The sequence below is a fragment of the Perna viridis genome, chromosome 4 (assembly GCF_037379345.1).
Source record: "Perna viridis isolate PV_CMFRI_1.1 ecotype Kerala chromosome 4, ASM3737934v1, whole genome shotgun sequence".
NCBI lineage: Eukaryota > Metazoa > Mollusca > Bivalvia > Mytilida > Mytilidae > Perna > Perna viridis.
In genome coordinates this window covers 19,310,446-19,336,729 of record NC_142448.1, presented here as the reverse complement: position 1 = coordinate 19,336,729, position 26,284 = coordinate 19,310,446, and the positions used below count along the sequence as shown (strand labels likewise).

At 31.4% G+C, this 26,284-nt stretch overlaps 1 protein-coding gene across 4 annotated transcripts in view; it reads left to right on the top strand.

The window, feature by feature from the left end:
* Positions 1–26,284, top strand: part of LOC148619206 (uncharacterized) — a 29,839-nt gene that overhangs the window by 689 nt on the left and 2,866 nt on the right. For 2 of the 4 annotated variants that reach the window (XM_088578870.1, XM_088578869.1), the window contains exons 2-22: positions 2,132–2,248; positions 6,167–7,951; positions 8,183–8,259; positions 8,835–8,885; positions 11,864–11,967; positions 12,406–12,523; positions 12,748–12,803; positions 13,238–13,302; positions 13,742–13,838; positions 15,022–15,107; positions 15,480–15,541; positions 19,243–19,307; positions 20,094–20,250; positions 20,775–20,867; positions 21,055–21,109; positions 21,650–21,751; positions 23,980–24,172; positions 24,609–24,678; positions 24,993–25,085; positions 25,480–25,602; positions 25,860–26,000. In XM_088578870.1, the coding sequence (XP_088434996.1) occupies positions 2,140–2,248; positions 6,167–7,951; positions 8,183–8,259; positions 8,835–8,885; positions 11,864–11,967; positions 12,406–12,523; positions 12,748–12,803; positions 13,238–13,302; positions 13,742–13,838; positions 15,022–15,107; positions 15,480–15,541; positions 19,243–19,307; positions 20,094–20,250; positions 20,775–20,867; positions 21,055–21,109; positions 21,650–21,751; positions 23,980–24,172; positions 24,609–24,678; positions 24,993–25,085; positions 25,480–25,602; positions 25,860–26,000 (3,702 nt within the window). In that variant the 5' untranslated portion in view covers positions 2,132–2,139. The remainder of the gene's footprint in view (positions 1–2,131; positions 2,249–6,166; positions 7,952–8,182; positions 8,260–8,834; positions 8,886–11,863; positions 11,968–12,405; positions 12,524–12,747; positions 12,804–13,237; positions 13,303–13,741; positions 13,839–15,021; positions 15,108–15,479; positions 15,542–19,242; positions 19,308–20,093; positions 20,251–20,774; positions 20,868–21,054; positions 21,110–21,649; positions 21,752–23,979; positions 24,173–24,608; positions 24,679–24,992; positions 25,086–25,479; positions 25,603–25,859; positions 26,001–26,284) is intronic. The other 2 variants (XM_088578872.1, XM_088578871.1) reach the window with 1 other exon arrangement.

Sequence of the window (26,284 nt, the reverse complement as noted above, 5' to 3'; positions counted from 1 at the left end):
ATTATAAACTGATATTCTTTTTTTGTAAGAAAACAGTTACAGTCTTGTCTTAATCCCATCTAAACCCTCTCTAATGAATGAATTAATTATCTGGTGAATGCACAATGGACAACTCCTTAGCTTTTGAAAACAAGGGTTAACCAAATGACTTTAATGATGTTCAATTACTTATGGGCTTCACCGATCGCTAAAATCCTGAGAGTATTCGAGCTTCACTTGCTAAAGAGGAGAGAGTGTCTGGCTCATTGTATACAAGCCCCCATCACCAGATGTCTGGTCAGGTAAACTATTACCAGACTGAATCTTTTAGCTCACCTAGCCAGGTAGGCTATTGCCATCACTTGGTGTCTGTTTCTTCGTCTGTCGTTCAACTCGTCTTTAACAATTTTTCACAAATCTTCTCCTCTGACACTACTAGACCAATTTGAACCAAAGTTGATAGGAATGTTCCTTAGGATATCCTGCTGAGAAATATACTGGGGATTTTTGATTTGTCAGCAAACATGTCAGCTGTTACTGAAAATAGACAATAGGGGTCTGTCACCAGTTTTTTGCCTTTATTTCAAGAACTGTAACAAATAGAAGAAAACTAAGACTTCCTTAGCACTGCAGGTCGATGAGATCTATCTTCCTGGCAAATTTCAAGTAAATTTTATTACCTATATGAAAGTTATCCCTCCCTTTTATGCCATTTTTGACTATTTTTTGGCATTTATCTGTTATTAACTGTTAAAGTATGGTAGTTTCATGTAGCTTAAAGACGTTATTTCATAAAAAGGACATGATCTTCAATCAGTTAGAATTTTAGAAAAAATTAATGGCAATATATGGAGTTATTGCCCCTGAAATTGCATTTTTTTAAAAACATTTTTTACTATTTTCTTGAAATTATCTCTAAAGATCTTCTCCTAAGAAACTTTTGGACCAATTAAAACCAATCAACAAGCCAACAATGGAGATATTTTTTTGAAAATCTGTTGACTTTTGTTGGAATTATTGTCCATTTCAGAATGATTTTTTGATGTGTCAATTTTTAAGATCCACTCCCCTGAAACATCAAGTATTAATGTTTTGAACCTCTATAATGTTAACCTTAATGCTCTTTAGCAACAGTCTTCACAGTTAAGCAGTAGTCTGAAGCCCAAGGCTTGTCAAAATGGAAGTGGGCCTGTAAAATTAACTACTATAGGCCAACAGTCACTATATAAAAATTACTGAAAATGTATTTGGGGCCTGTGAACTGGAAAGTTAATTGTGAAGACTGTAGCATTGATCTTACTTTTGTGTAATACAAATGGCTCAGTGATGAATGATGTAAGTATGTATATTATCTAATTGATAAAGTTTTTGTTTCAAATAATACAACTTAACGATTTCAAATCTCCAGGTGAGCAATTCAGGCCCTTTAGAGCCTATCAAAAAACCAAGGAAATCAAAAAGAATTGACATTGCTTTAGTTGTATTAGTCTCATTCTTGAGTAAAGTCGAGCACAAGTGGCCCAATTGTTGGGCATTTTTTTTAATAGGAACATCCAGTTACAGTTTGTTTGGCCTTTCAAATTTTTATGCATAGTTTTAGCATCCTGTTTCAGAAATACTACAAATTTTTACGTCTTTTGCTAAAAAATTAGTGACACATTGGATATAGTATAAAAATATCCAAAGACTGAGAGCTGTATCAAGCTTCAATTGTTTGTCCATTCAGGCCCTAACTGTTCAAGGTTTGACCTCTATGGTTGTATCAAGCTGTGTCTTGTGAAATATTTTTGTTTTAATCATGATATGAATATTTGATTAATATTTAATTACATGTTATGAAACTATTATTGATAGTGATTTTCAAAATCATATTTTGGGGCAGAATCAGACCCCACTCTCAAAGAAAAAAACAAAAAAAATGAATGCTCCAAATTTCCAAAATTTCACTAGTCACATTCCCTAATGTTGACTTAAAACATTGTCCTAAGATTTGTACATGATTAAAATGGAGATCTACTCTGCGGTATGAAATTCAGAGGTCACCTATGGACTTCAATACAATGGAAACTATAATGGTCTTTATCAGGGACTTTAATTAGAAATTCGAAATTATTTTTTGAAATACAAAAAGAACATTGTATTTTAACTTCAGATGCAATCATGAGCTGGTGGGGAACTGGAGGGTTCACGAACATTGCCTCCCAGGCAACTAAGGCTTTGAAGAATGCCCAGAAGCAGATTGATAAAGTCCTGGATATCGATGAAGGAGGTAATGACAGAAACATAATGGTGTTGCATGGCCTAATCTAGACATCAATGACAAAGAGAAATTTAGTAAATTCTGTGTGAAAATAGAATTGTTGGCATTTTTGTCTATATAATCTTTCACAAAAATTTCTCCCTGTCAAAGACAAATGGCTGAAGTGAGCGCTTACAAGGAGAAGTTTTTACTCATTTCTCTCTCTATATTAGGTCCTAGTGTTACATGGTAATTACTTGCTAGTAATATGGTATGAATCTGACACTTGCCCACTAGCTTTAGGCTAGTACCTTTGGGGAAGGGATTTAAAAGTTTCATAGGAAGAAACCCAAAAGCTAGTTGATATATCTGAATGAATTTACTTCATCATGAAACTCCAGGATAATGATTCTAATCTGTAGCTATGACTTGCTATTTTGTACTTTGCATAATAAGGTGAAGATCAACAGCATGGAGGCTTTGAAAACTATTGATTTTTTTTAAGCTAGATCATTGTAGTCCCAAATTAATGATAATGATACAAAATACTGAATTACGTCTACTGCTTTTTGCTACATACTTGAAACTTAGTGTGTTTTCCACTTATATGGTATATAAAAAACTGATTTTAACAAATTAATTTGTTCTTTGATACCATGCATAAGATAAGAAACAATGCAAGTTGATACCAATAACATGATGATGATGTTTTTTATAAACATTTTTGACTAATTTTTAAAGTTACACATGGACAGTATTATACTGCATGTGGTTAAATATTACTGTACACCCTGCAAACATAGATTTTGGAGTTAAGTATATTAGAAATACTCTATCTCTGTTTGTCTCTCCACATACATGTTTCTTGTAATATTAAATGCTCCTTTGACCACGCAATATTGTTTTTATAAGATATTTGAAAGGGAAGATAATTTAACTAGAATGTTTTGATGTGTTTGCATTAAATAAGCAGAAATTCTCTTTGATTTTGATGAAACTTTATAGGAATAATTAGGCCATCACATGTAGACGTGTAATGAAGAAGATGATTGTTGTCTGATGCCTGATAGAAGATATAATTCATCTTTATTTGTTTTACAAGTTTAAAGTTCAAGTGAATTGGGAAGTATTTTTGTTAGCTATATCACAGGGTTTCTAGATTTGTTTGAAATTTCTTTCTATAAATGTAGTTTCTGTTAACAAAATTATTTAAATATTACCATAGTAAATATACAAGTCATAAAGTCCTCACTTAAAACACCAATCAAATCATCCATATAAAATTCAGACACTGACAGTTGTACAAGGGATATAAGGTGCAGTAACAAAACCCACCAAACAAAGGGTGCTTTTTCAATCTACATATGCCATATTTTTACTTAACTTTAGTCCTATACAGATCTGTAAAATCATTTAATTCCCCCCTAAATCAATTAAATTAAAAAAAAAACTAAGTATACAAGACTGGTTTTATGGTCCAAAACTGTTTCTGAATAAGAAATGAATTTGTGGGTTTTCGGAATGTATCTCCTCCTGTCAGATATTTATAAAGACTGTTTCTTAATTCTTTATGGGTATGGCTTATGGTCAATTCAAATATCCTTTCTTGATAAGAAGCCTAAAAAATCCTGCATATTAATAAGATAATAATCTATTCACAGGTTCACCCTTATTTTGATTCCATGTTGATCAGAGTTAAACAAAAACAGCTTAAAAAACATGAAAAGTAAATTTCCTTACCACAGGGAAACAGTTTAAACTGAACCTCTTTTGGACTTAAAAAATTGATTTGGTTTATTTATGTTCAAGATTTATTTAAAGTGATATGAAGTGACTTTGAAAAGTGTCTGTTTTAGACATGTTCTCAGATTATTCAGGTTATAGTTAAGACATGTTCTCAGATTATTCAGGTTATAGTTAAGACATGTTCTCAGATTATTCAGGTTATAGTTAAGACATGTTGTCATATTTTTCAGGTTATGGTTTAAACATGTTGTCGGATTATTCAGGGTACGGTTTAGACGTGCTCTCGGATTATTCAGAGTGTAGTTAAGACATTCTCATATAATTCAGGGTATGGTGAAGACATGTTCTAAGATTATTCAGGGTATGGCTAAGACATGTTCTCGGATTATTGTGGGTATGGTTAGACATGTTCTTGGATTCTTAAGGTTATGGTTAAGACATGTTCTTGGATTTTTCAGGTTATGGTTAAGACATGTTCTTGAATTTTTCAGGTATGGTTAAGATATGTTCTTGGATTTTTCAGGATATGGTTCAGACATATTCTCACATTATTCAGGGTGTTGTTTAGACCAGTTTCATTTTACCATTAAAACTCATATTTTTTGCAAGAACAAATGAACTAACAGTATGCAGTTGTATTTTGAATAGTAAGTTAATTTTTGAATAATAAGATGAGTTCTAAAAAATTATTTCCCTCAATATTTACTAATGCAGAAATGTTATCAAGTTAAAGTTTTTTGGGGTGGAAAAAGGGGATATACGTAAGTACTTAATATTAAATTCAAACACTGCCAATGATAGTGCAAAAAAAAATCCATAGAGTAAACAATGCATTTTCAATCTACATACAGCATGTTTTTTATTTAACTGCCTGTAATAACTTTCTGCATACAAATCTATATTTAAGGAAAAACATACATTCATCTCCGACTTTAATTAACCAAATCAAGAAAGATAACTCTTGTAAGGTATCTGTTTCATGCACAATCTATATAATTTTTGTCTCAAAAGTGCAGCAAGCAATTGAAAAAAACACAATAACTATTTCTGAATATGAAATAAGTGAATTTAGTAGATTTTTTTAGGTACAAACAAATGTATGTATCAACTCCTGTCTGATATTTATTAAGACTGTTATTTGAATTCTTGTTTCCTGTCTATGCAGTTTTTAAAACAATCATTTCCTAGAAATATAAAACAAGATACTGGGACCCCAGTCCAAGTATATAAATACTAATTATTTTTTAAGATGAAACAGACAAAAAATAGTAAGGATGTAAAAGTGTAAAAGAAAGTTTTTAGACGTCATTTAACACCAGATTATATGTAATGATCCTAGTAGAATGTGTAGTGTTTATGTAAAGGGATTAATATTAAAATCCTGGTGAAGATCCTTCAAGTTCATGTACCCTTTTGATTACAATAGTCTTGTTACAAACATTTCTCCTCCCACCCATTAATGAGTAGTAAACATGAGATTATGTTTTTAAGTCCTGTAACATTACATAAAATATCTTAATAGAGGATTCATTAATTTATGTTGGTTACTAACATTATAGTTAGATAGAGGTATGTGAGACATTTTATATACATGTATTCAAAGATAACTCTTGAATTTTCTTATATTGGTTCAGTGACCCATTCATGTGATATAAAATTGGTGATTTCAAATAATACAATTGGCCAATGATAATGAATAATGCATTATTTCCACACAAAAATGGGCCATTGCTCAAAGCCTCTCTGTCTTTTTGGGCCATTTTTGCATTTTTTTATGGCCAATGACTTTCTCCAAAAGTGATCCCTCTGTATTGACTTAAATGAAATGATTTAAACCATAAAACGATTGTAACAATGATAAATTGAAGTTTTTTACAGATGAGAAATTTATTCACTTGCTACGTGATCTTGAATATAAAACTTAAAAAAATAATCCCTGAAAGTGTTAAGGAATCGAATTACATACATGTATATATTAAATATTTTTTAGTATCTTAACAGTAACCTGTAGTAAAATATATCTGGCATTGATATTACAACAAAGAAAAATGGAATGCTACTACATTAACAATGACAATAATATGGTATGGTAACCATGGTAACAGCTGAGTGTACCTTCCATACCCTATACATAAAGTTTTGCAATAAAAAATGAATTTATGTCCCACTGTGTGTACTATTTTAACTTCTTTGTCTTTATAGAGGGGCAAGCTTCTGGATCAACTACCACCAGTATTACACAGGACTCTTCTTGGTCAGCTGATTCATGGAGTTCTTGGTCAATGTCATGGGATACTGGCCAGGAAAAACAGGCAAAAGAAAAACCAAAGTCAACATCACTACTGCAAGATAAATCAAAGAACTTGTCACCTAGAGAAGGTTTTAAATCTGTATCATTGAAGTCACATGACACAAAAAAGAATCAACAAGAATCTAAAAAGTTGACAATTAGCAAAGAGGAAAAAGTGAAGATTGACCAGGTTACTGAGAAATCTGGAGAAAAGATAGATATAGAGGGCAAAGAAAGCTCTTTACAAGACAGTGTACATTGTAAATCTAAGGTAGAAGACTCTGCAAAAATGACTGTTAATTCTGAAAGTGTTGAAATAAATGAATCTGAAGCTACTACTCAATTGGAAGAAACAAAAACTCGGATGGATAAGAAGTCAGTCTCTGATAAAGAACATGTGGAGGAATCCAGTTCATTCCTTACTGGTTCTGGTACTGGAAACTCTGATAGATTGTCACCCTTGTCTCATGGATCTGGAGAGACCATTTCTTCTGATTCTCACAGCTACGAAAAAGTACAATGTGAAAAATCATTGAATGATGTACAGTCATTACATTCCATAAATAGTGGGGATGAAATGTCTGACTTAAACTCTGGTACAAAACTTTCAGATTTAGTAACAGAAGAAAAGCCTAATGATGACTTACCAAGTGTTATTAGTGGAGATTCTCAAGTTGATATTGGACTTGATAGTGGGAACTCAAACAGAGTGGAGTCTACAGATTCTTCTAATGCATTTGATGCAGAAATATACACAGATATTGATAAAGACAATGTGGGCCATCCAAGTGAAAATGTCCCTGTTCTATCAGATGCTACATTAGAAATGACTGAAGATTGTGGCAATGAATTATCACAGGAAAATGAAAAAGCTGTAAACACCACTGAACTGACAACGGAAGCTAGTCCTTTGTCTTATGAAAAAGACATTTTAGGATCTCAAGAAAATGACATTCCAGGTATGGATCATGAAAAGAAAAGTGAAGATATGTTCCCAAGTGAAATGTCCTTACAAGTTGAAGCTATTGACTCAAATTCTGAATGTGGAAATATTGAATCTGAGAATGTTATAAGCAAAATTCCATTAGACAAGAATGTTACAGCTAGTATTTCTCCTGTTACCAGTTACATCAAGACCAGTACATCAGAATCACAGGATGAACAATCGTCAAGCCCCCTTGTCAACAGTTCTAGTGGGGAGGGAAGTAAATTGGATAGTAGTATAGATACTGATGATACAGTAGTAGATCCAAGTGCTAAAGCTGATAGTGACAGTATGGGTAGTGTTTCACCAAGCTCTTCATATGTCAAATGTATGATTGAGGAAGCAATGGATTGTAATGTCAAAATAGAGGATAATTCCAGTGATGGACATTCTATTGGAAAATCTGAGTGTTCTCGAAGTACTGGTGGTCATGAATCTGGTGATGAAATAGACACAACAACGTCATCAGATATAGAAATAATCTCAACACCTACATCAAACGGTGACAGCAATAAATTCATTGACTTATCTCCCTTGAAAATAGCTCTACAGAAAACTGCAAGGAGGTCTGATGGTTCCCATAAACGCAATGACAGTCATGATAGCCAGTCAAGTTCTAGTTCACACAGTAGAGGAGAACAGCTGAGTCCTGGGAGGGATACAGATTCCAGTGAAGATGGAGTGGAAATGAAAATTACAAGTGAAGAAGCTAGTAAGGTTTATGAGTATTTGAAGTTCATGTATCAAAGGTATTTGTCCAGAAATTTGTTCTTAATGTGGTAATATGTGCATTAAGTAATTATTTTAATCTTGAAAAGAATTTTTGGTTTTAAGATGTTAAATCTATGAACTTAACCAGTTTCTTACCTAACTACAAGGGTTGGTCTTGGACTTGGTAAGTAGTGTTTTCTTTGAAGAAATAACTGTTCCATTTATTTTCTAGAGGCTCCTTTGTGTAGGGAGTTACCTCCTCTTGACGAAGAAGTTGCAGATCCATATAACACCCAAAAGTTACTGAAGGTAGGTCAGAAAGTCGTACAGATAATAGCTGTTTTAAGAAAGGGTGTAGGTTGTTGCTGTGTAAATGATTATTGAGAACTCCTGTATGCATGATTGTCTGTTTAGACAGTTTCCAGAATGAAGTTTGCTATGTTATTATGCATTTTAGATTGAACAGTAGATTTATGTTGCATATATGATATATATATGAATGGCATATGCATGCCTATGTCAAGGCTTGTTTAATATTTCCTTGTTGAATAAAAATACTACTGCTCGTTTTATTCTAAGCTACATGAAATAAAGCAATTTTCTTTCTTTCAATATCAAGTTTTGTATTAAGTGTTATTTCAGATAGATTTATATGATTTTTAACATTTTTTAAAGTGAAGTTTGCGTTAATTCAGCCACAAAAAGTGCAAAAAAATGTCTTCCTTGTTATGTGTAACGTGTTTTTATTGGTTTTGGTGCAGTAAATTTAGACATCTTACTGCTTTTAAATCTGCTTTTAAAAGCTAAACTGTACAACATTCTTAAGTTGAAGGGAGCTATCAGTACACAATGCTTTGTTTCTCAGCCATAGAAACTTATTTCAGTTGACAAGTATACCGGAGATGGATAACTCACTCCCTGACAACGTTAACCAGGTTTGGGACATTTGGGGGTGTGTTACTCTTGCTTCTGGTGGCTTATCAGTATTTTGTTACCCTTTTTCAAAACTGGCACCATATTGGTTTTGTGAAGAAAATTAATCAAAGTCTTGTATTGTAAGTTTTGTTGATTTATCCTGGTAAACATGTAGATACATGTATCATTTTGTGAATGATATATTATACAGTTAATTGTGGGTAACAAAAGCACTGTTTATCAACCTTGAATTTGGATGCTGTATTTTCCTATTATCTAAAAGTTTTGATTTACAATAGACCCAAATGGTTAGTTTCATAATATATTCAAAATAAAACATTTAATTCTTGGGATTTGTTTTGATTTCAGGTCTGGATTATGATTTTTTTTTTGTCATGAAATTTAAGATTAAGATTGAGCACTTTGCATCCATTTTCAAGGTAGAAAAAAATCTATGTTCAAAGCTACAAACATTTTAATCAATTATATATGCAGAGGAAAAATTGGTGTGTGAATGCATATTGATGAGTTCTAGAATAATAAAATCTATGTCTATACATATGCATGCTTCAGTGTTACATTGGTGGTTAATGCCAGGAGTGTGAGAGCTTTGGTTACATCACATAGTGAATGGCAAGTTTTTCATACTCAAAAAGAAATATAGAGGCCTGGTTTCATAAAAATCTCATATTGAGATTTTCCTCATCCTTCCTCAACTCAAATTCCTACTAATCAAAACACTCAAAATTGAAGATTTGAGGACAAATTCAAGGACTTGAGGTGAATATCAATTTAAGATTTTTATATGAAACCAGACCCAGACTCTTGATAGATTTTAAGTAAAGTTAAAGTTAGATCAAAATATGAGTAAAAAAGTTGAAATATTTCATTTGTTTTGACTTGGGATTTTTTTTTAATAGTTCTCCTTAAACATGTTTGTGCTTGAACCTAGAAGCTTGCTGCAGTAATCTTTAAAGATTCATTTTAACGTTTTGTTTCAGCTTTTTAATTTTTTTGTTGTAATTATTCTCATCAAAGCCAAATGATCACTCTTTGTTGTTTACTTAATTTTCTAATATTGTTATATGTAAGAGTTATCAAACCAGCTTGTGTTTTAGTTATGAAGATAAAGTTGTTTGAAAAAAGAAAATATTTTTCTTCTCTTAATTGTTTATTTTCTTGTGTATATATGGGACAAGCTGCTTGTTGGAATGTTTAAAAAAAAAAATGGAAAGTACTGACTGTTCAAGTGAACTTGGGAAATTTAAGATTTTGATGAAATCATATATGCTCTGGTAATGATAATTTTCCTTCTATGTTTACATTTCATACATTTCATAGAAGGTAGGATGGGAAGGGAGACATTTTATTTTTTCTGTTAATGCATAATTCATTGTTCTTGGATTTTTAGTTTATTGCTCTTTTGCATTCAGGGCTAATTGGAGCTGTATGCAAGGTGCAAAGCACACTTTGTTTTTAGCTTTGAATGTCTTGAAAAAAAGTTAAGGCAATTAAATACAGATTAGTGCTATGAACTTTTTGGTTTTTCAACAGTGTATGACTGTCTCCAGATATATTTATTGACATCTCAAAGCAGTGGCTGAGCATCACAATTCTAGAGTAGATAATGCATGTAGTAAATTTGAGTGAACTGATTCTATTAACTTGTAGATTACAGATAATCAGGTACAGACACACACACAAGTATCATAGTTCATGTGGTAGCAGATGGATTGCTTACCATCATTCCCACACTCATTTTTTATAACTTTCATTTTTTTTTGTACTTTTTTCATCACTAATTTTCTAAATGTTGTATGAAATTAATCACATCTTTTCCAAGTAATGTAGTTTCAATTATTCAAGAACTTGTTGTTTCTTTTGTTCAAATTCACGTTAATTCAATAAATTCATCGACATTTTATTGAACTTCTCAATATTTTTGATCTATCCTAGTTTATTTTTTTTGCTCTTCCCTTAGACTTTCAATGTAAAAAAAAATACTGGTGTATTTTTCTTTATATACAACCATTAAGTAACTTGTGACCACATAATGCTATGGTATTTTTGCCGTCATCTATGGTATCAGCATTATTTATAGGCATCAACCTAACATCGTTATTAGTGAATGGATTTGTATGAAATTTCACACCAGGATTTTACCTCAAAGTGAAGATTGGGGCATGAAGATCCATGTAACTATTTTCATCTTACTATGTTCATTCTCTGCTGTGAACTTTTCTTTAAACAGTTTTGCCTCTGAAACTTCTCAAATTTGGTCACTGGCGGCAATGAGGTACCTACTGATACTTTCAAAATTGTATCGTTCATATTGATTGACTAATTTTTTAAAAAAGTTATGTTAACAGTTTTCAAGTATATTTGAAACTAGAAAGGATACTGAAAAATAAATGAACCTTTCTTGTTTGGCTTGAAGAGCCTTTCAAAAAAACTTTGTTTTCATATAAAGGATGAACATTATTTTCAGTTTTTGATCTATAATTATGTTAACCCTCTATCAAAAACATTCATAAAATACTTTCCTTAAATAGAGATGTGTTAAGCTTTGATATGCTCAGTTTCCTACATTTTCAGTCATATCAAGCTGCTCTCCACAGAACTTTGCTTTATAGCCTAATATACCTGTCACTTAAGAATTTGTTTTACCTACCAGTAATAAAAAAAATGTTTGCAAGTTAAATAAAACCAGTTCAGTAAAAAACTGTGTGTACCTAATTCTACTTACAGATTCCGTCATGTACACAAAATAGCTGTCTTTTCTAAAATACTACAAGAATTCTTGTGGTATTTATTAAATTTTTTCTCCAAGATCTCCTTCATATTTATATTTTTTGAAAAGTTAGGGCTTAAAGATGAATACATATAATGTCCATCACAGTTTGTATGATATTTTATTACATGTATATGATATTCAGTGGAGTATAACTAGAAATCTATACACAGTCTGTATCGACACATATAACTTGTATAATTCCAGAAACTAGCAGAGATGGCGGAGGTTCTGCAGGCAAGGGAGGACAAACTTCTGGTACTTAGTAAAGAAAATATGGATCTAATGGAAACTAATAACATTCTTAGAAAGTAAGTTTAAATGATCTGTCTTTTCACCCCAAAAAATTTATTTATTCTCTAATAATTCATTCTCTGTACCAACTATGTAAAATCAATGATTATGGTTAGTTATTGTGAAAAATAACGAGTACTCCTAGAAATTGTGATGCCTTGCAAGTGTAATACAATATTTTGAATAATACAAACAAAAAGAAGTACTGAGGATATAGTATTGGCAGCAATACATCAATTCACACTTGTCAATTGCTCCGAATGACCCAAAATTTGTCTCAGAAAAAAACTTTTGACGCCAGAGAAACAATGTAATTTCACACTGCACTGTAATTAATCTTTAAGTTGAAGGAGAATTCAGTATGAAAGGGAAAATAAGTTAAATTCAAGAGTAAATATGTCTTTGTACCACAACTATGATGATGCTTTTTTAGTAAGCATATTTTTTTATTTCAGTCAAATGCAACAACTAGAAGAATCACAGGCTGTTCAATTAGAAGATGTTGATCAAGTCACAAATGAATTTACCAAAAGATTATCAGAATCTGAACGACTGTGTCAGCAGGCTATTAGGGTAAGCCATATTTTTCTGTGCATTGATAAAAGTGCTTAAATTTTACCATAGAAACTACATCTGAAAATCTCTTTAATGATGTAAATTTACATAAGTTTTGAAATTGCATAATTACAAGTTATTTTTAATATTGTAACTTTTGTGATGTGTGTATTCAATTAATGAAATGAAGGAAGCCAATTCAGGAAAGACATTTACTAACAAGATAAATTTCACAACTTCAGGAAAAAGAGGCAATTAAAAAGCAGTGGGAAGAGATGCAGGCTGATTTTCAGAAAAGGTAATGTTTGTTACTGTTATTACATGTATATTTGTCAAGTCCAAGTAGATACCAAACTGTATATCAAAGTAAAGGTTAATGTGTGTAATGATAAAAAGCATTCAAGACATATTTTTCTATTGTAACATATTTTGAAGGATAATACAGAATGATAAATCACAATACTAATTCATGACACCAAATTTTCAGATACAAGCATGAATGAAGTATAAATAAATTATTAATATATTTATAATTGTGTATGTCCTTCCAACTGACCTTACTGTAAATATTAGACTAGATTTTATATGCAATTTGTATGTAAAACCAGAGGAAAATCTAGAAGTCTGTTGAATTTAAAGGTTATTAGCCGAAGGTTAAGGTCACAAAGTTAGTTGTGTCTGGATTTTGCACCTTGTATTGGCTGTAAGTTAAGTTTACTTACTTAATTGTAGAATGACAAAAATGGAGAATGCACTGAAAGAAAAGGAACAGATTACTATTGAACTGATGCAAGAAGGTAATGCAAGCCTTTTTGTAGGATGATATAAAGGATCAGAAGATTTAGTTCATGACATTGGTTTCCAGATAATATAGAATTAGCTATTTCCACAACTTCTATTGCTGAAATTGAGTGATAATCTGAATTAAATGTTTTACCCTACATCACCTACAGTGAAACAGGTCTAGTGGCTGCTCAACTCTGTCTGTCACACTTAGGGGGTACCTTCTTTATGTATTTTGTAATTCAAAAAGTACTGAACCAATTTTATTTAAACTTTTTTTGCTTTGTTTATGTACATAGTGAAGATTTGCACCTTATATTATGAGAAATGTGATAAAAAAAATTCTACATTTTAACATGTTTAATTTATTTTATTTTAAGGATGTTGTAGGGAATAGCATATTACTGTGATACAATGTGTCAATATTAACATGTCTATAAACACTAATTGTAGGTGAAAAACTATCAAAACAGCAGTTGCAGAGTAATACAGTCATTAAAAAACTAAGAGCCAAGGAAAAGGAAACTGATTCCCTGTCAACTGGTTACAGGTAGGGAAGAACCAAATGTCACAGTCATAGGAGAATTAGTAAAAAAAGAGAGTAGATTATAAAATATGAACACTGAAGCTGAAGTATGTTTAGATTTAATAAGAATGCAAAACTTTTTTTCATTTACAATGAACTGTTCATTCTAGGCAGGTGTTTGATTTACATAGATCATAAATGTATTGAAATTGCAGCTGTGGATCCAGGATAGATAGGATTCCAGACTATTATTTGCTCATTTTTGCATAATTTATGCACAAAATAAGCAAGATTTTCTAACAAAAGAGTTCTGCCTCACGGACCAGTACTTTTTAGTTCACCTGACTGTTTTTCTATTTTTCAAAACTCTTCTCCTCAGAAAGTACTGTACCAAACAGGGCCAAACTTGACATAAATGTTTCTTAGGGTATTTGCATACAATTGATGTGGGGATTTTTTTTCCGCCTAATTCTGACTGGTAAATAGTGTTCAGCATGATGTGATCTATTTGCAGTTAAAATTTCGTTTAATCTGTCAAGCGGTGTTGGAATTATTGCACTTTTTTACTTCTTTTTGCTTTTTTCATGTTTTTCTTTCAAAAATCTTCTTGTCTGACATTACTTGACTAACTGAAATTTGGTATGAATTTTCCTTGGAGTATTCTGCATAGAATTGATATGGGAATTTTTTATCTGTCTGAAAAAAGATGGCTGCCATTACTGAAAATAGAACATAGGGGTCAGTTTTCTAAACAGTTAAGTTTAGCCATATTCTTCTGTAGTTAAAAGTGTTCATCATGATGAAATCTATTTGTTGTTAATTTTTTGTTTTAATCTGTGAAGCCATGTTGGAGTTAGTGGCCATTTTTGACGTTTTATCCCATTTTTAATGTTATTTCTTTCAAAAATCTTCTCCTCTTAACTACTTGACCAATTATAATCAAACTTGGTAGGAAGATTCCTTAGGGTATTCTGCATAGATATGGTGTGGGGATTTTTTATCTGTCGAAAAACATGGTTGCTGTTACTCCTGGGAGCCTCTTGTTATGGTTTTGTTTAGACAGATTTGGCTGTAAGAGCTTAAACTTCTTGATACTTTGCTTGAGAAAAGAATAGGTATTCAATTAAAATTTTATTTTAAAACATCAAGTTAAAGCCATTTTTTTTTATTCCCTGAATTGTATACCATAAACATTTGTAATTTTTAGAAAGAAAATTGATGACCAAACAAAAGAGATAGAACACTTGAAAACATGCCTGGACAGCAAAGAAGAAATGGAGAAGAAACAAACAGGTGAAAATAATCAGTAAATACAGAAACTCACACTTGGACATTGTAAAAAATTATGTGAAAAATCCCAGTTTTTCTTTTTTCACTCGGCTTTATTTGTTTATTCATTTTTTCTTTATCTCACAGAATTTGTTCATGTTTGGTTGTAACATTAGTTCATTTTTACTTTTTTTAAGGTTGAAAAAAAATTTCTTGACTTAGTATACATGTGTTATAATTTCATAATGGTACTAAGCATATTACAAGGTAAAGTCTAATCTCTTGGTATACGGTACTGCTAAGAGCCATACATGTTCACACTTATTCTCTTTGTGGACCTGTATTGATTAAATCACTTTATCTTTTTGTTTCACCTGAAAGTATTTTGTTTTACAGAAGCTATTAATCAACTAAATACAGCTGTACAGAAACAGGAAAGAGAACTAAATAAACTGAGGGTCAGTACATTAATTTCCCCTTTCTAAGTGGGTGATGAAAAATGTATGTGCTATTTAACCACTGGGCAGTGATTGTATTTCTGTATGAAGTTTCCTGCCATTTTACATTTTCCAAGTTTTCTACTAATTTTACTGCTTGTCTTTCAGTCTATTATTGATTCAATTATTCCTCCGCTGTGTATTGTTATGATATAATTGAGATTTAAACATGTTCGCTAAAGCTCGCATGTTGAAAATCTTATATTTACCATCTTGAGTGGAGAAATAATGTAAACCACTCTTTACTGGAGGAGAATTTATACAGAATCTGATCAAATTAAGATAAAAAACATGCTAGTGTTGCGGACAAGTATCAAAAAGTGATTTAGTTTTCGAGTTTAATGGGCCTAGAGGTTATACGACTGTATCATATGTCAATGGAAAGATAAATCAATTTAGTTTTTGAATATCGTACTTATCAAAGTGAAAAATGGTAAAGTTTTCTGCTATTTTGCATTAATAAGAGGAGGAGTCAAAGATCAATCGACCCCAATACACTTTTATAAGTAATTTAAGTGGAATCGTTTATTTTAGGTACTGGGAAACAAATAACATGTAAAAATCACATGTATACAATTTCAAAAATGTAAAAAAGAACTTTTTCCGACAGAAGTTGACTATTTAATCACAGAACGAAGTTGCCCCTAAAAATGGTTGCATTTTTGGTGCATTTTCAATGATTCAGAGATAATAAGACACCGTAAGACAATGTATGTCTAAATATTCTTTACTGAATAACAAATAAAATAAACACAACGTTCTCAGTTCGATCTGCAACATAGGCTTTGCAAATTTTCACAATTTGACGACTAATTATACTAAAATTGTAAAATGCGAAATCAATTCCCAGACAACCTGTTCTGTTTCCGAACTGTTGGTACAACAGAAAAGCATGAATATCATCCAAAGTAATTTTTTATATGATCAAGATTTTAAGTGCTTTTTAAGCAGATAGATAAAAGTTTGACATATTTTTTCTGCAATTCAATATTCGAGCGCTCAACAATGTTCGTTTTCAGGAAATTGGAATGAAGAATAGGATATCCATAGTCAAGACAAAGCACAAAAAATACCAAAATAGTCATGAGAATAACATATATAAATTTAAAGAATTAACTAGCAAGCCAGGCTTAATAAAAAAGCTGGGGGTTCGGACCAGGTTCATTGCTAGGATATTAATTTTAACGCTTTTCATGTTTTTCCTTAAGCATCTGTCGATCTGTTCTTATAAAATAATGTTATTCTGGTTTAAATATAGGAGGGAAACTCTGGCATTGCTTAAAAGTCATCTAGTATGTGACAATGAAAAAGAGAATTTTACAAAGATTTTTTGTAAATGGATTATTTCAAATAAAATCGGCCTTTACTTTCATATAGACCAATGGAAAAAAAGTTTCCAAATTATGAGTGGCTTATGTCCAATTCTTATATTTTGCAGTATCTTCATTAGGCAAAGGTTATGGTCCTGCCCTCCCATTGCATGAAGGGAGGGGGCAAGACTGTAACCCTAGAGTAGCGAAAAAAGTGGCTCACTTATTCATTCTTTGCGTGAAGCAGACATGATTAGCTGCCCGAAAATTAAAACTACTAGTATGACATTGTAAATGTCTACCTTGTCAAAATATGACAACAGAAGTAACACACAATTCAATGCACGAACCACTTACTATAACTGCTCTGTACATGTATGTTTATGTTGCAAAAGAAAGAAAGTTTATAACAACTTATAGACAGTAAATATAGCAAATGATAGATTATATCCCCTGTTTTCAAACGCCTCCATCAGAGCCTCAAGCTCTCTTTTTTCAATGTTCTTGATCCGCCCTTGGCCTGGACAATGATGTTTCCTTTGAACTAATATTCTATAACAACTATGATACCATTGTGTCCTATTCATATGGCTATAAAATTGGAGTCTTTTTGAGAGGTAAAAAAAAAGTTTTTATTGCGTCTGAACTTCTTACTTGTTTTTGCGTTAGAATTTTTACAAGGAATCTGGTTTGTTTTTATCAAATAGTTTAGTATAATCCATGCAGAGCAGCAGCGGATCCAGAGGGGTGCATGGCATTGGCTTCCCCCTTTTTATTGGAAAATTTGTCATTTTCATGTGTAAAATTGATGAAAATAGTAAATAATATCCTGGCACACACACCCTTTTCCGAGGAACTCCGGCTGGCACCCTCCTTTTTACAGTGTGGATCCGCCATTGCAGAGGATATTGCATTTCAAGCATCAGCCTGGCGCACAGTTAAACATCACAAGACATAAATGTTGACAATATGCATGTACATGTTTGCACATACTTCCATGCAAAGTTCAAAGTTCACAGTTTATGTTTTGTCAAATTTATTACGAAGTCCAGCCTTTCATGAACCCCTGAGTTATTTTTTGTTTGAGAATCCCAGATTCATGGTTTTAAAACTTTTGACGGTTTTAGTTGAAGTCCAAGCATACAAAGACAAATGCAACAAAAAAAATATGTATGATATTTGTATATACAAAAATAATCTCAAAACCTTAAGTCTATTCATCGAAATGTAAGGTAGACTTGATACTTAACATGTGTCTGTTCATAAAACTGTCCGGAAACTAAACAAATTCCCCGGAAACGATTCCGCATTATACAATTTTAGTACAATTAATACTTTAAATATGTAAAAATTTGCAACTTCAAACTCATTTTGCAAAGCCTATGTTGCAGATCGAATCTAGAACTTTGTGTTTATTTTATTCGTTATTCAGTAAAGAATACTTAGATATATAATGTAATATTCTACGATGTCTTATTATCTCTTAATCAATGAAAATGCACTAAAATGCAACCAATTTTAGGGGAATTTTTGTTCTGTGATTTAATAGTCAACTTTTGTTGGAAAAAGTTCTTTTTTACATTTTTGAAATTCTATACATATGATCTTTACATGTTACTTGTTTTCCGTTACCTATAATCAACGATTTCACTTAAATCACTTACCAAAGTGTATTGGGGTCGATTGATCTTTGACCCCTCCTCTAATTAATGCAAAATAGCCGAAAACTCTTCCACTTTTCAGTTAAAAAAGAATGATATTAAAAAACTACATTGATTTATCTTTCCATTGACATATGGTATAGCCGTATACCCTTTAGGCCCCATTAAAGTTCGAAAAATCCTTAGTTGTCTGCAGCACTATGTTGTTATGAAAAAAAATTACATTTCTTTATGTCATGACTAAAGATTTTTCATACAATTCTACTTAAATTAACCATTTGTTCAAGGTAAGTCGATATTTTGATAATGAATTAGAGCAGTTTATGTTGAATTGTTTTTTAGATATCCATTGTTAAACTATTACATTCTACATTATCTATAATATAATTTTGCATTTATTGTTGTTGTTTGTACTAAAGTCTATAGACACCATCTTATGGAAAGAAAGCTATTTGAAAAGCAATTTGTTTTTCTTCCAAATCTGATAGGCATTTTTTTTTAATTAAATAGGAAACAATTTGTTCAGTCTTAATTTTACTGGGGCTGTTGTTTTTTGTTTTATTTTTACTTCCAATTTCACAAACGTGATATTTTGTTCTCAATTTTGTGAAATTTTGTCTGAAATGGTAATGAAAAATATAGGTATGTGCATCACTACCTATTTAATACAAGCATTTATTCTGTATTACAGAGTATAGAAACAGACTCAGCTGAGAGAGTAAGAGGATTACAGGTTGCTCTGGATAACTCATACAAGTAAGTTTGGTACTAAGGAATTATTATATGTGCAATAAATGTTAATGCAGTTGCCACATGTACTTATAGAACTGTACTAAGAACTCATCTTGAGAATGTACTTTGATTATTATGGGAGCATGTACAGGATTTTAAAAAGTACATAAATTATTTTGAAAGCATGTACAAGAGTTTTTGTAACTGTGCATACACTAATCAGTATTTATGAGTTTGCTTCAAATGTGAGTTTTTGTAAGAATCAGGCAAAATGAGAAAAATCAGAAACATGCATGTAAAAACCACATGATCTCACAATATGATTTCACTCAAGGATGCTTTCTCTATTTACTAAAACCATAATTTGATCTCTGCATCACTGGATTTTCTCAACACATTTTCAAAAGAATATTGGAAATTGAGGTTTTTGACAGAATTATCTGGTCTTGAAATGTTTATTTTCAGTACAATTCAATAAAGTTATAACTCAATTTACCAAAGTGATGTAGAAAATCTTGTCTTTTTTCTTGATTCTGGTGGTGCAAGTAGTAAAATTAAACATTCAAAATGGTGTTTTTTTTTTCATACTATGCTTCACCCACTGCCTGATTCTAAAAGAGACTGACACTTAAGTATGATAAGCTGGGTATTGATGAAGGTAGGCATACACTGTTTTGTATTGGCCATGTAATTAGGGCTTAGGCTTAAAAAGATGAGTAACTTTGTTTCTTTCCTATTAAATAATTGTATTAATGGAACATAGGTGATATTGTACCCAAGTATTTTTTTGTTTGTTGTATTGATGTACAGAGAGATAGCAGAGTTAAACAAGATGAAAGCTGCCCTGGACAGTCAGGCTCAAGCTGAAGCACTAAGTCAGGAGATGCAGATTAGAGAGGAACTGAAGTCCACATTAGAGAAAGAACAGCATAGCTTCAAACAAGAAAGAGAGTCACTCTTCATACAGGTAGATTGGCTTGTTGAACTTTCTATATATATCTTAACTAATGTCGATAGGGACGGAGCATTAGCAATGTCCTACAATATATATAGGTGCTCTGAAGTTTGAATAGCTTAAAATTGTTCTGTCTAAAGTGTAGTATTTTGGAAATTATGAATGCAGTTAGGAAGTAGTTGTTGGAACTTGTAATGCAGAGGCACAGTGTGTGGCTCTAAAGTCCTGCCTAACCCTATTGGTAGAGAAATCACCCATAACAAGCACAAATAGCCCCACCCCTCTTAGGAAAAGACTAAACTTATATTGAATTAATTGTTACATGTTTGTTTGCTTGTATAGGAATAATAATATTGTGTATTGTGCAATGGTTTTGATAGTAGAGACTACTATGTATTAATCTGTGTTTGTATAATAAAAACAATATACAAACATATTTGTAAGAAGCTTAGTTCAAACATGTTGTAGATTCTTGATTTTTTCAATAAATATGATATCCTGTAAACACACAACCTCATGTTTTGTTTAAATTTCAGATTGAGGACTTAAGACTGAGTATGCAAAGAATGGAAAAAGAGCACAACAGGAGAGAAGATATGCTGAAACAAGAAATCTCAGATCTACAATTTGTAAGCTAAAATTAAATGAAGAAATTCAGGTCTTTTCTGTCACTTATTTTTGTAAGTAATTTAAAAAATAATAATAATATTTGTAAACTCTCCTTTTAAAACACTGATCTGTTAACATTTTGCTTCTTAATTTTGTTCAGTTTTCTTTTCTATTTGAAATTATTTCATGTTTCACATTACTTTACAGCAACTACAAGAAGATGAGGCTAGAAATCAGGATCTAAGTCAGAGTGTTACTTCAGGTTGGTTAATGGTTAAAATAAGCTTGGTGTTTGCTTTGGTTAACATAAGTTTATTGATGGCTTTGGTAAATATAAGTTTGGTGTTGGTTTTGGTAAATATAAGTTTGGTGTTGGTTGTTAGTTAATATAAATATAAATTGATGTTGGCTTTGGTTAACATAAGTTTGGCGTTGACTGTTAGTAAACATAAATTTTGTGTTGGCTGCTAGTTAACATAAATTTGATTTTGGCTTTGGTTAACATAAATTTGATGTTGGCTTTGGGTAACATAAGTTTGGTGTTGACTGTTAGTTAACATAAGTTTGATATTGACTGTTAGTTAACATAAGTTTGGTGTTGGCTGTTAGTTAATATAAGTCTGGTGTTGTCTGTTAGTTAACACAAGTCATCTGTATGTGAAAAAATTTCTTTCAAAATGTTTTTAGATAGTGGACCACTTTTCAACTTATGCATATATGAGGAGAATTTAATTTGAATGATATGTAATTAGTAAAAGTACATGTATGATACCAGTAATATTTGTTGTATTGTCCATTATAGCTACTCGTCCATTGTTAAGACAGATAGAGAATCTTCAGTCAACATTTGCACAACAGTCTACTTCCTGGGAGAAAGTGGAGAAAAATCTTTCTGACAGACTTTGTAAGTGGTATTGTAACAGGGCTTTTAGTGACTATGTATTAAATTGGGTTCTTTTATTCCATTCACATTAGTTGTTAAATACGCCCAATAAATTAAAGGCAATGAAACAACAATAAAGAATATGTAGTGCAATTTAACAATTAGGACATAACGCATGCTAAATACTCAAAATCACAGGGGAAAGTATAGGATTCCCTGTTGAAGTATATGGTACCAGATTATAATATACATGTAAAATATACTATTTTAATGATTTTTACTTAGATTCAAAATAATTACTTGCTATACTGAATTGAACATGAAACATACCAAAAATAAAATGCACATATTTCATAAATGAATCTTCTTACAAATACAGCAAAATGCTGATTTACTGTTAAGTAAAAGGTGAAATAAAAAAAAAAATATATGTAATGTAAATAAAACAGAACTTAACAACTTATTCTAGTGACTTAAGAAGAGCTACTAGTGCCAAACTGGCAAAATAATAGAAATATTACATTCACTACAAACCCTGGGTGAGGTACAAATGCCTTGTGAATGATTATATTTTGCTACACGTTGTATGTTGTAATGTCCTCCTAAATAGAACATACGTAATGCAGTAAAAATAATATAAATGCTCTAATCATATTTATAAAGGAACATAATGTTAAAATAAACAGACTCATTCACACTCATCTTTATTTGCAGTAATTAATATATTCAACTATTTTTACATTATACCTTTATAAAGAGGTCAAAATGAATTAACAGCTTTTATGGGAAATTTATTTGATATCATAACCATTCTAAGTTCAGTTCAGTGCTCAACAATGTTGACAGCTTGAAAACAATATAAAGGCGGAGCAAAAAAAACCTGCGGACATTAGGAAATGACCCTGAACACTGACTCGTGAAAATAACAGATAGAAATCCATCAAGGATCTGGAAATTTTGACAGCCCATGTTGGCATTTTATCAAACTTCAGCAGACGTTTTTGTCGGTCTTTTACATGCTCAGACCAAAAATAAACTTCAAAAAAAACTTTCGTATGTAGTTATTTTAAGATAAATATTGAAAAGTGTTTATTTCATTACATATTGTCTTTTACAAAATATCAGAGTGAGTGAACGAGTTCGTTTCGACCACACATTGACGTTTTAACATGTAAACAAAACATTGTATCTCTCTGACTTTTTCATCACATAGGCAAACAGACAAAAACTTCCGAGTGATGAAAAAAATGTTGATCTTTTATATAAGAAAAATCAAAATTGCAAACACATTTTGTATATTGATTTAAATGGTCTTTTTCTTTTGTGTTAAAAAGATTCAATTGACGAATTAATAATTAGAAACTACGACTGATTCGTAGTTTCGGTTCCATGTGCTTTTGTTACCTCTGAAAGATCGGCAGGAAAGTGGTGGACCTGTCAATCTTTTTTCTGAATTGATGAACTAATAATTGTATGAAGATTCTCTGAGTTACTTCAATTAATTCGTATAGGCAATGGTGCTGCACGTTTACCGTTAATTCAATTATGCAATCGACTAATCAGTTACAGGTAAATCACAGTCACAGGTGGCTGCACATCGGCTAAAATTGACACATACCTGTCAATTAATTTCCAATAAACAATTAGGATACTGGTAGACAGGATGTTTATACACTAATAAAATCACACAGACTGTAATTTATAAAGGTTGACAATTTATTATGTCCGATATTGGAAAATTGTTGTTGGACATTTGCAGAATTTGTCGGTCAATGACCGGCATTTTTGACCGTTTCCGGATCCATGAAATCCATGAAGTTTGACTACCACTTAAAAGAAATAGTATTAAGTGAACATGTACTAATCACACAAGTATTTGCAATACATTAAATGATATCAATACAAGTACAATATTATGAAAATAAAAATATTATGTACTTGAAATATACAAACTATAAATTTTGACTCTGCCACGGTATTATGATGCCTTTTACAGTGTTATACTGACAAATGGAAAATTCGTGGAAGTTTTTTTTTCATGTCTATTTGGGCAGTAATAATGGATATGATTTCAATTTTTACATACTGGCAATTTCTGCTATAATAAGGATTGAATTCTATACAAGCTAAATAAAAGCGTTTGTACAATAAATAAATCATCAGCAAACTTTCTAAGTAGTCTATTTTTTTGTCTATGTGATTTTGTGTATTAGTTTTTCAATCTTGTTCTTTTACTACTTTGATTTTAGATGAGGCTCAGACACAGCTTGCTACTGTTACAGAACGGGAAAGATCAGCTAGTGAGAAACTGATGGATATAAATACACAGATTACTTCCCTTGAATCACAGAACAGTAGCTTACGACAGGACAAGTCACAGCTTACTGCACAGATAGAAATCCTTAAGTCAAAAACACAGGTCTTAGAAGATGCCAAAAATAGGTACTTGTCTTCTTTTTAAGATTTACAGATGATTGTTACAGACTTGAGAGCTTTTATAGGTTTATTCTGATTAGCAAAGGACCTTGGCTATTTTCCCCAGGATTCTGATCACAAGAATGGCCATGGAAAAAAATGCTCAAATGTTCTAAATTATATAAAAATCTGAAGAAAAGCCTTATTTTACCTTGTGTTTTTTTACACTTGAAGTTTGCTACAAGTTGTTATAATTTTTAACACTTGCAAATATGTTGTTTGACATCCTTGTTGGTTGGGATTTTTTAATGGCATTTTCTTAAAAAAGATAATTTTTTAAAGATAACTACCCAAGATTCAACATATATTTATAATTATTATTCACTTTTTCCAATTTATTATCATGTGATTATTTACTGCAGAAGGTTTAGAACTTATCATTTACACAATTTTAATTTTGCAGTGAAGTTGCACAGCTAGAAGCTTTCAAACAGCAGACTTCACGTGACATGGCAGATCTTAGAAAAGAAAAGGTTGTTTTTTTCATGTTATAGGACTTAAGGCTTTAGAAAATCTATTTAAGTAGAATACATATACAATAGAAATTTGTTCGATAATTTTTCTTGGTTCCAATATTGATATGAAAGCATTATAATGTAACGTTGACATATGTGCATTCATTGGAGAAATGGATTGTATGTATTGACTATATACATTATGAAATTTCTAAGTCTGAACATTAATGGTATTTTGTAAGTAATGTGGAAATTTTATCAGTCAAAATAATTGTAATCTAAGGACAATATTTAGTATCCTTTAATATTATAGATATGTATTCTCTTCTTAGGTGTTCCTTGAAACACAACTTGATATGGAAAAAACCAAGCTAGAGCAGGAAAAAAAAAAATTCTTTTTGGCTCAGGAACAGATAACTCAACTGGTGTGTTGAAGTGTCTATTGCATTTACTGAAAATAAGTACCATTTAATTTGGTAGAATATACAAGTATATACCTACTTAACTTGATGTAGTAGGAAAAAACTACTTCAGTACAATATTTGAAGTCATAAATTTATATCTGATGCCTTATTTAGTGTTGATGATGTCAATGACAGCTGCAACTTTATGATATGATATTCTCTGTATTTAATTGTATTGATTGATGATTACCTCTTTTGTCACAATAATGTTGATTTTTTTGAAAATTAAGAATACACCTGCTGTTCAAGAGTGAAATAGCAAGATGGAGATTACAGTTAGTCATTTTTCTTAAAGTATTTCAACTCTTGTTGATGATTTATTGGTATAGCATTTTCATATTTCACAATATTTTAGGAGAGAGATTTACAAAGACCACAATCTAGAAGCTCAACACATTCCCCTGTGTCAATATCTAGAACAGAGAGTGTTAGTAGTTATTCAGAACCACCAAATCTAATGTTGGCTTCATTTACACAGGTAAATAATTAATTTAAGTTTGGAGCATTTTGAGCTTTGAGCACATTTTTTTCTAGTGTAGATAGGAGAGGTATCCTTTTTATTTAATAGTGCATGTGTATTGTAGAATTCTACTTAATTTGAGATACAAATTCCATTGGATACTATGAAATAATGCTTTCTGTAACATGTGAAGATTCCTGATATTCACATAGTATATCTCATTGTACTTCCTTGGATGGCAAAATAGTTTTCTGGTATTCAATTTACAATTTTAGGATGATATTGACAAAAATTTTCTACTGGGACACCAGAAAACCACTCTTTATGAGAGTTTAAGACAGAGTGGAGCTGCTAACTTATTAGAGAACCTTCAGTCTCAGCTGAAACTTAGGGAAGGAGAAATAATTCAACTACAGGTGTGATTTCCCTTGGAATGTTATACAGTACATGTATTGAATTCAGTGTTTAATTTATTTTAACTAATTTTGAAATTTACAAAAAAGAAGCACATGCGAATATTTTCATCAGGCACGATTTTCTTCTGCTTAAAAAATGGAATTCTGCTTTTTCAAATCTGGATTTTACTGTATATAATATTTCTGATTTAGTCCATTTTTGCATTTCTTGTTGGTTTGTAAAATCATGCTTATTGCATGATACTTTTAACATACATGCTTCTAAGGCAGGCCATGGAATTCCA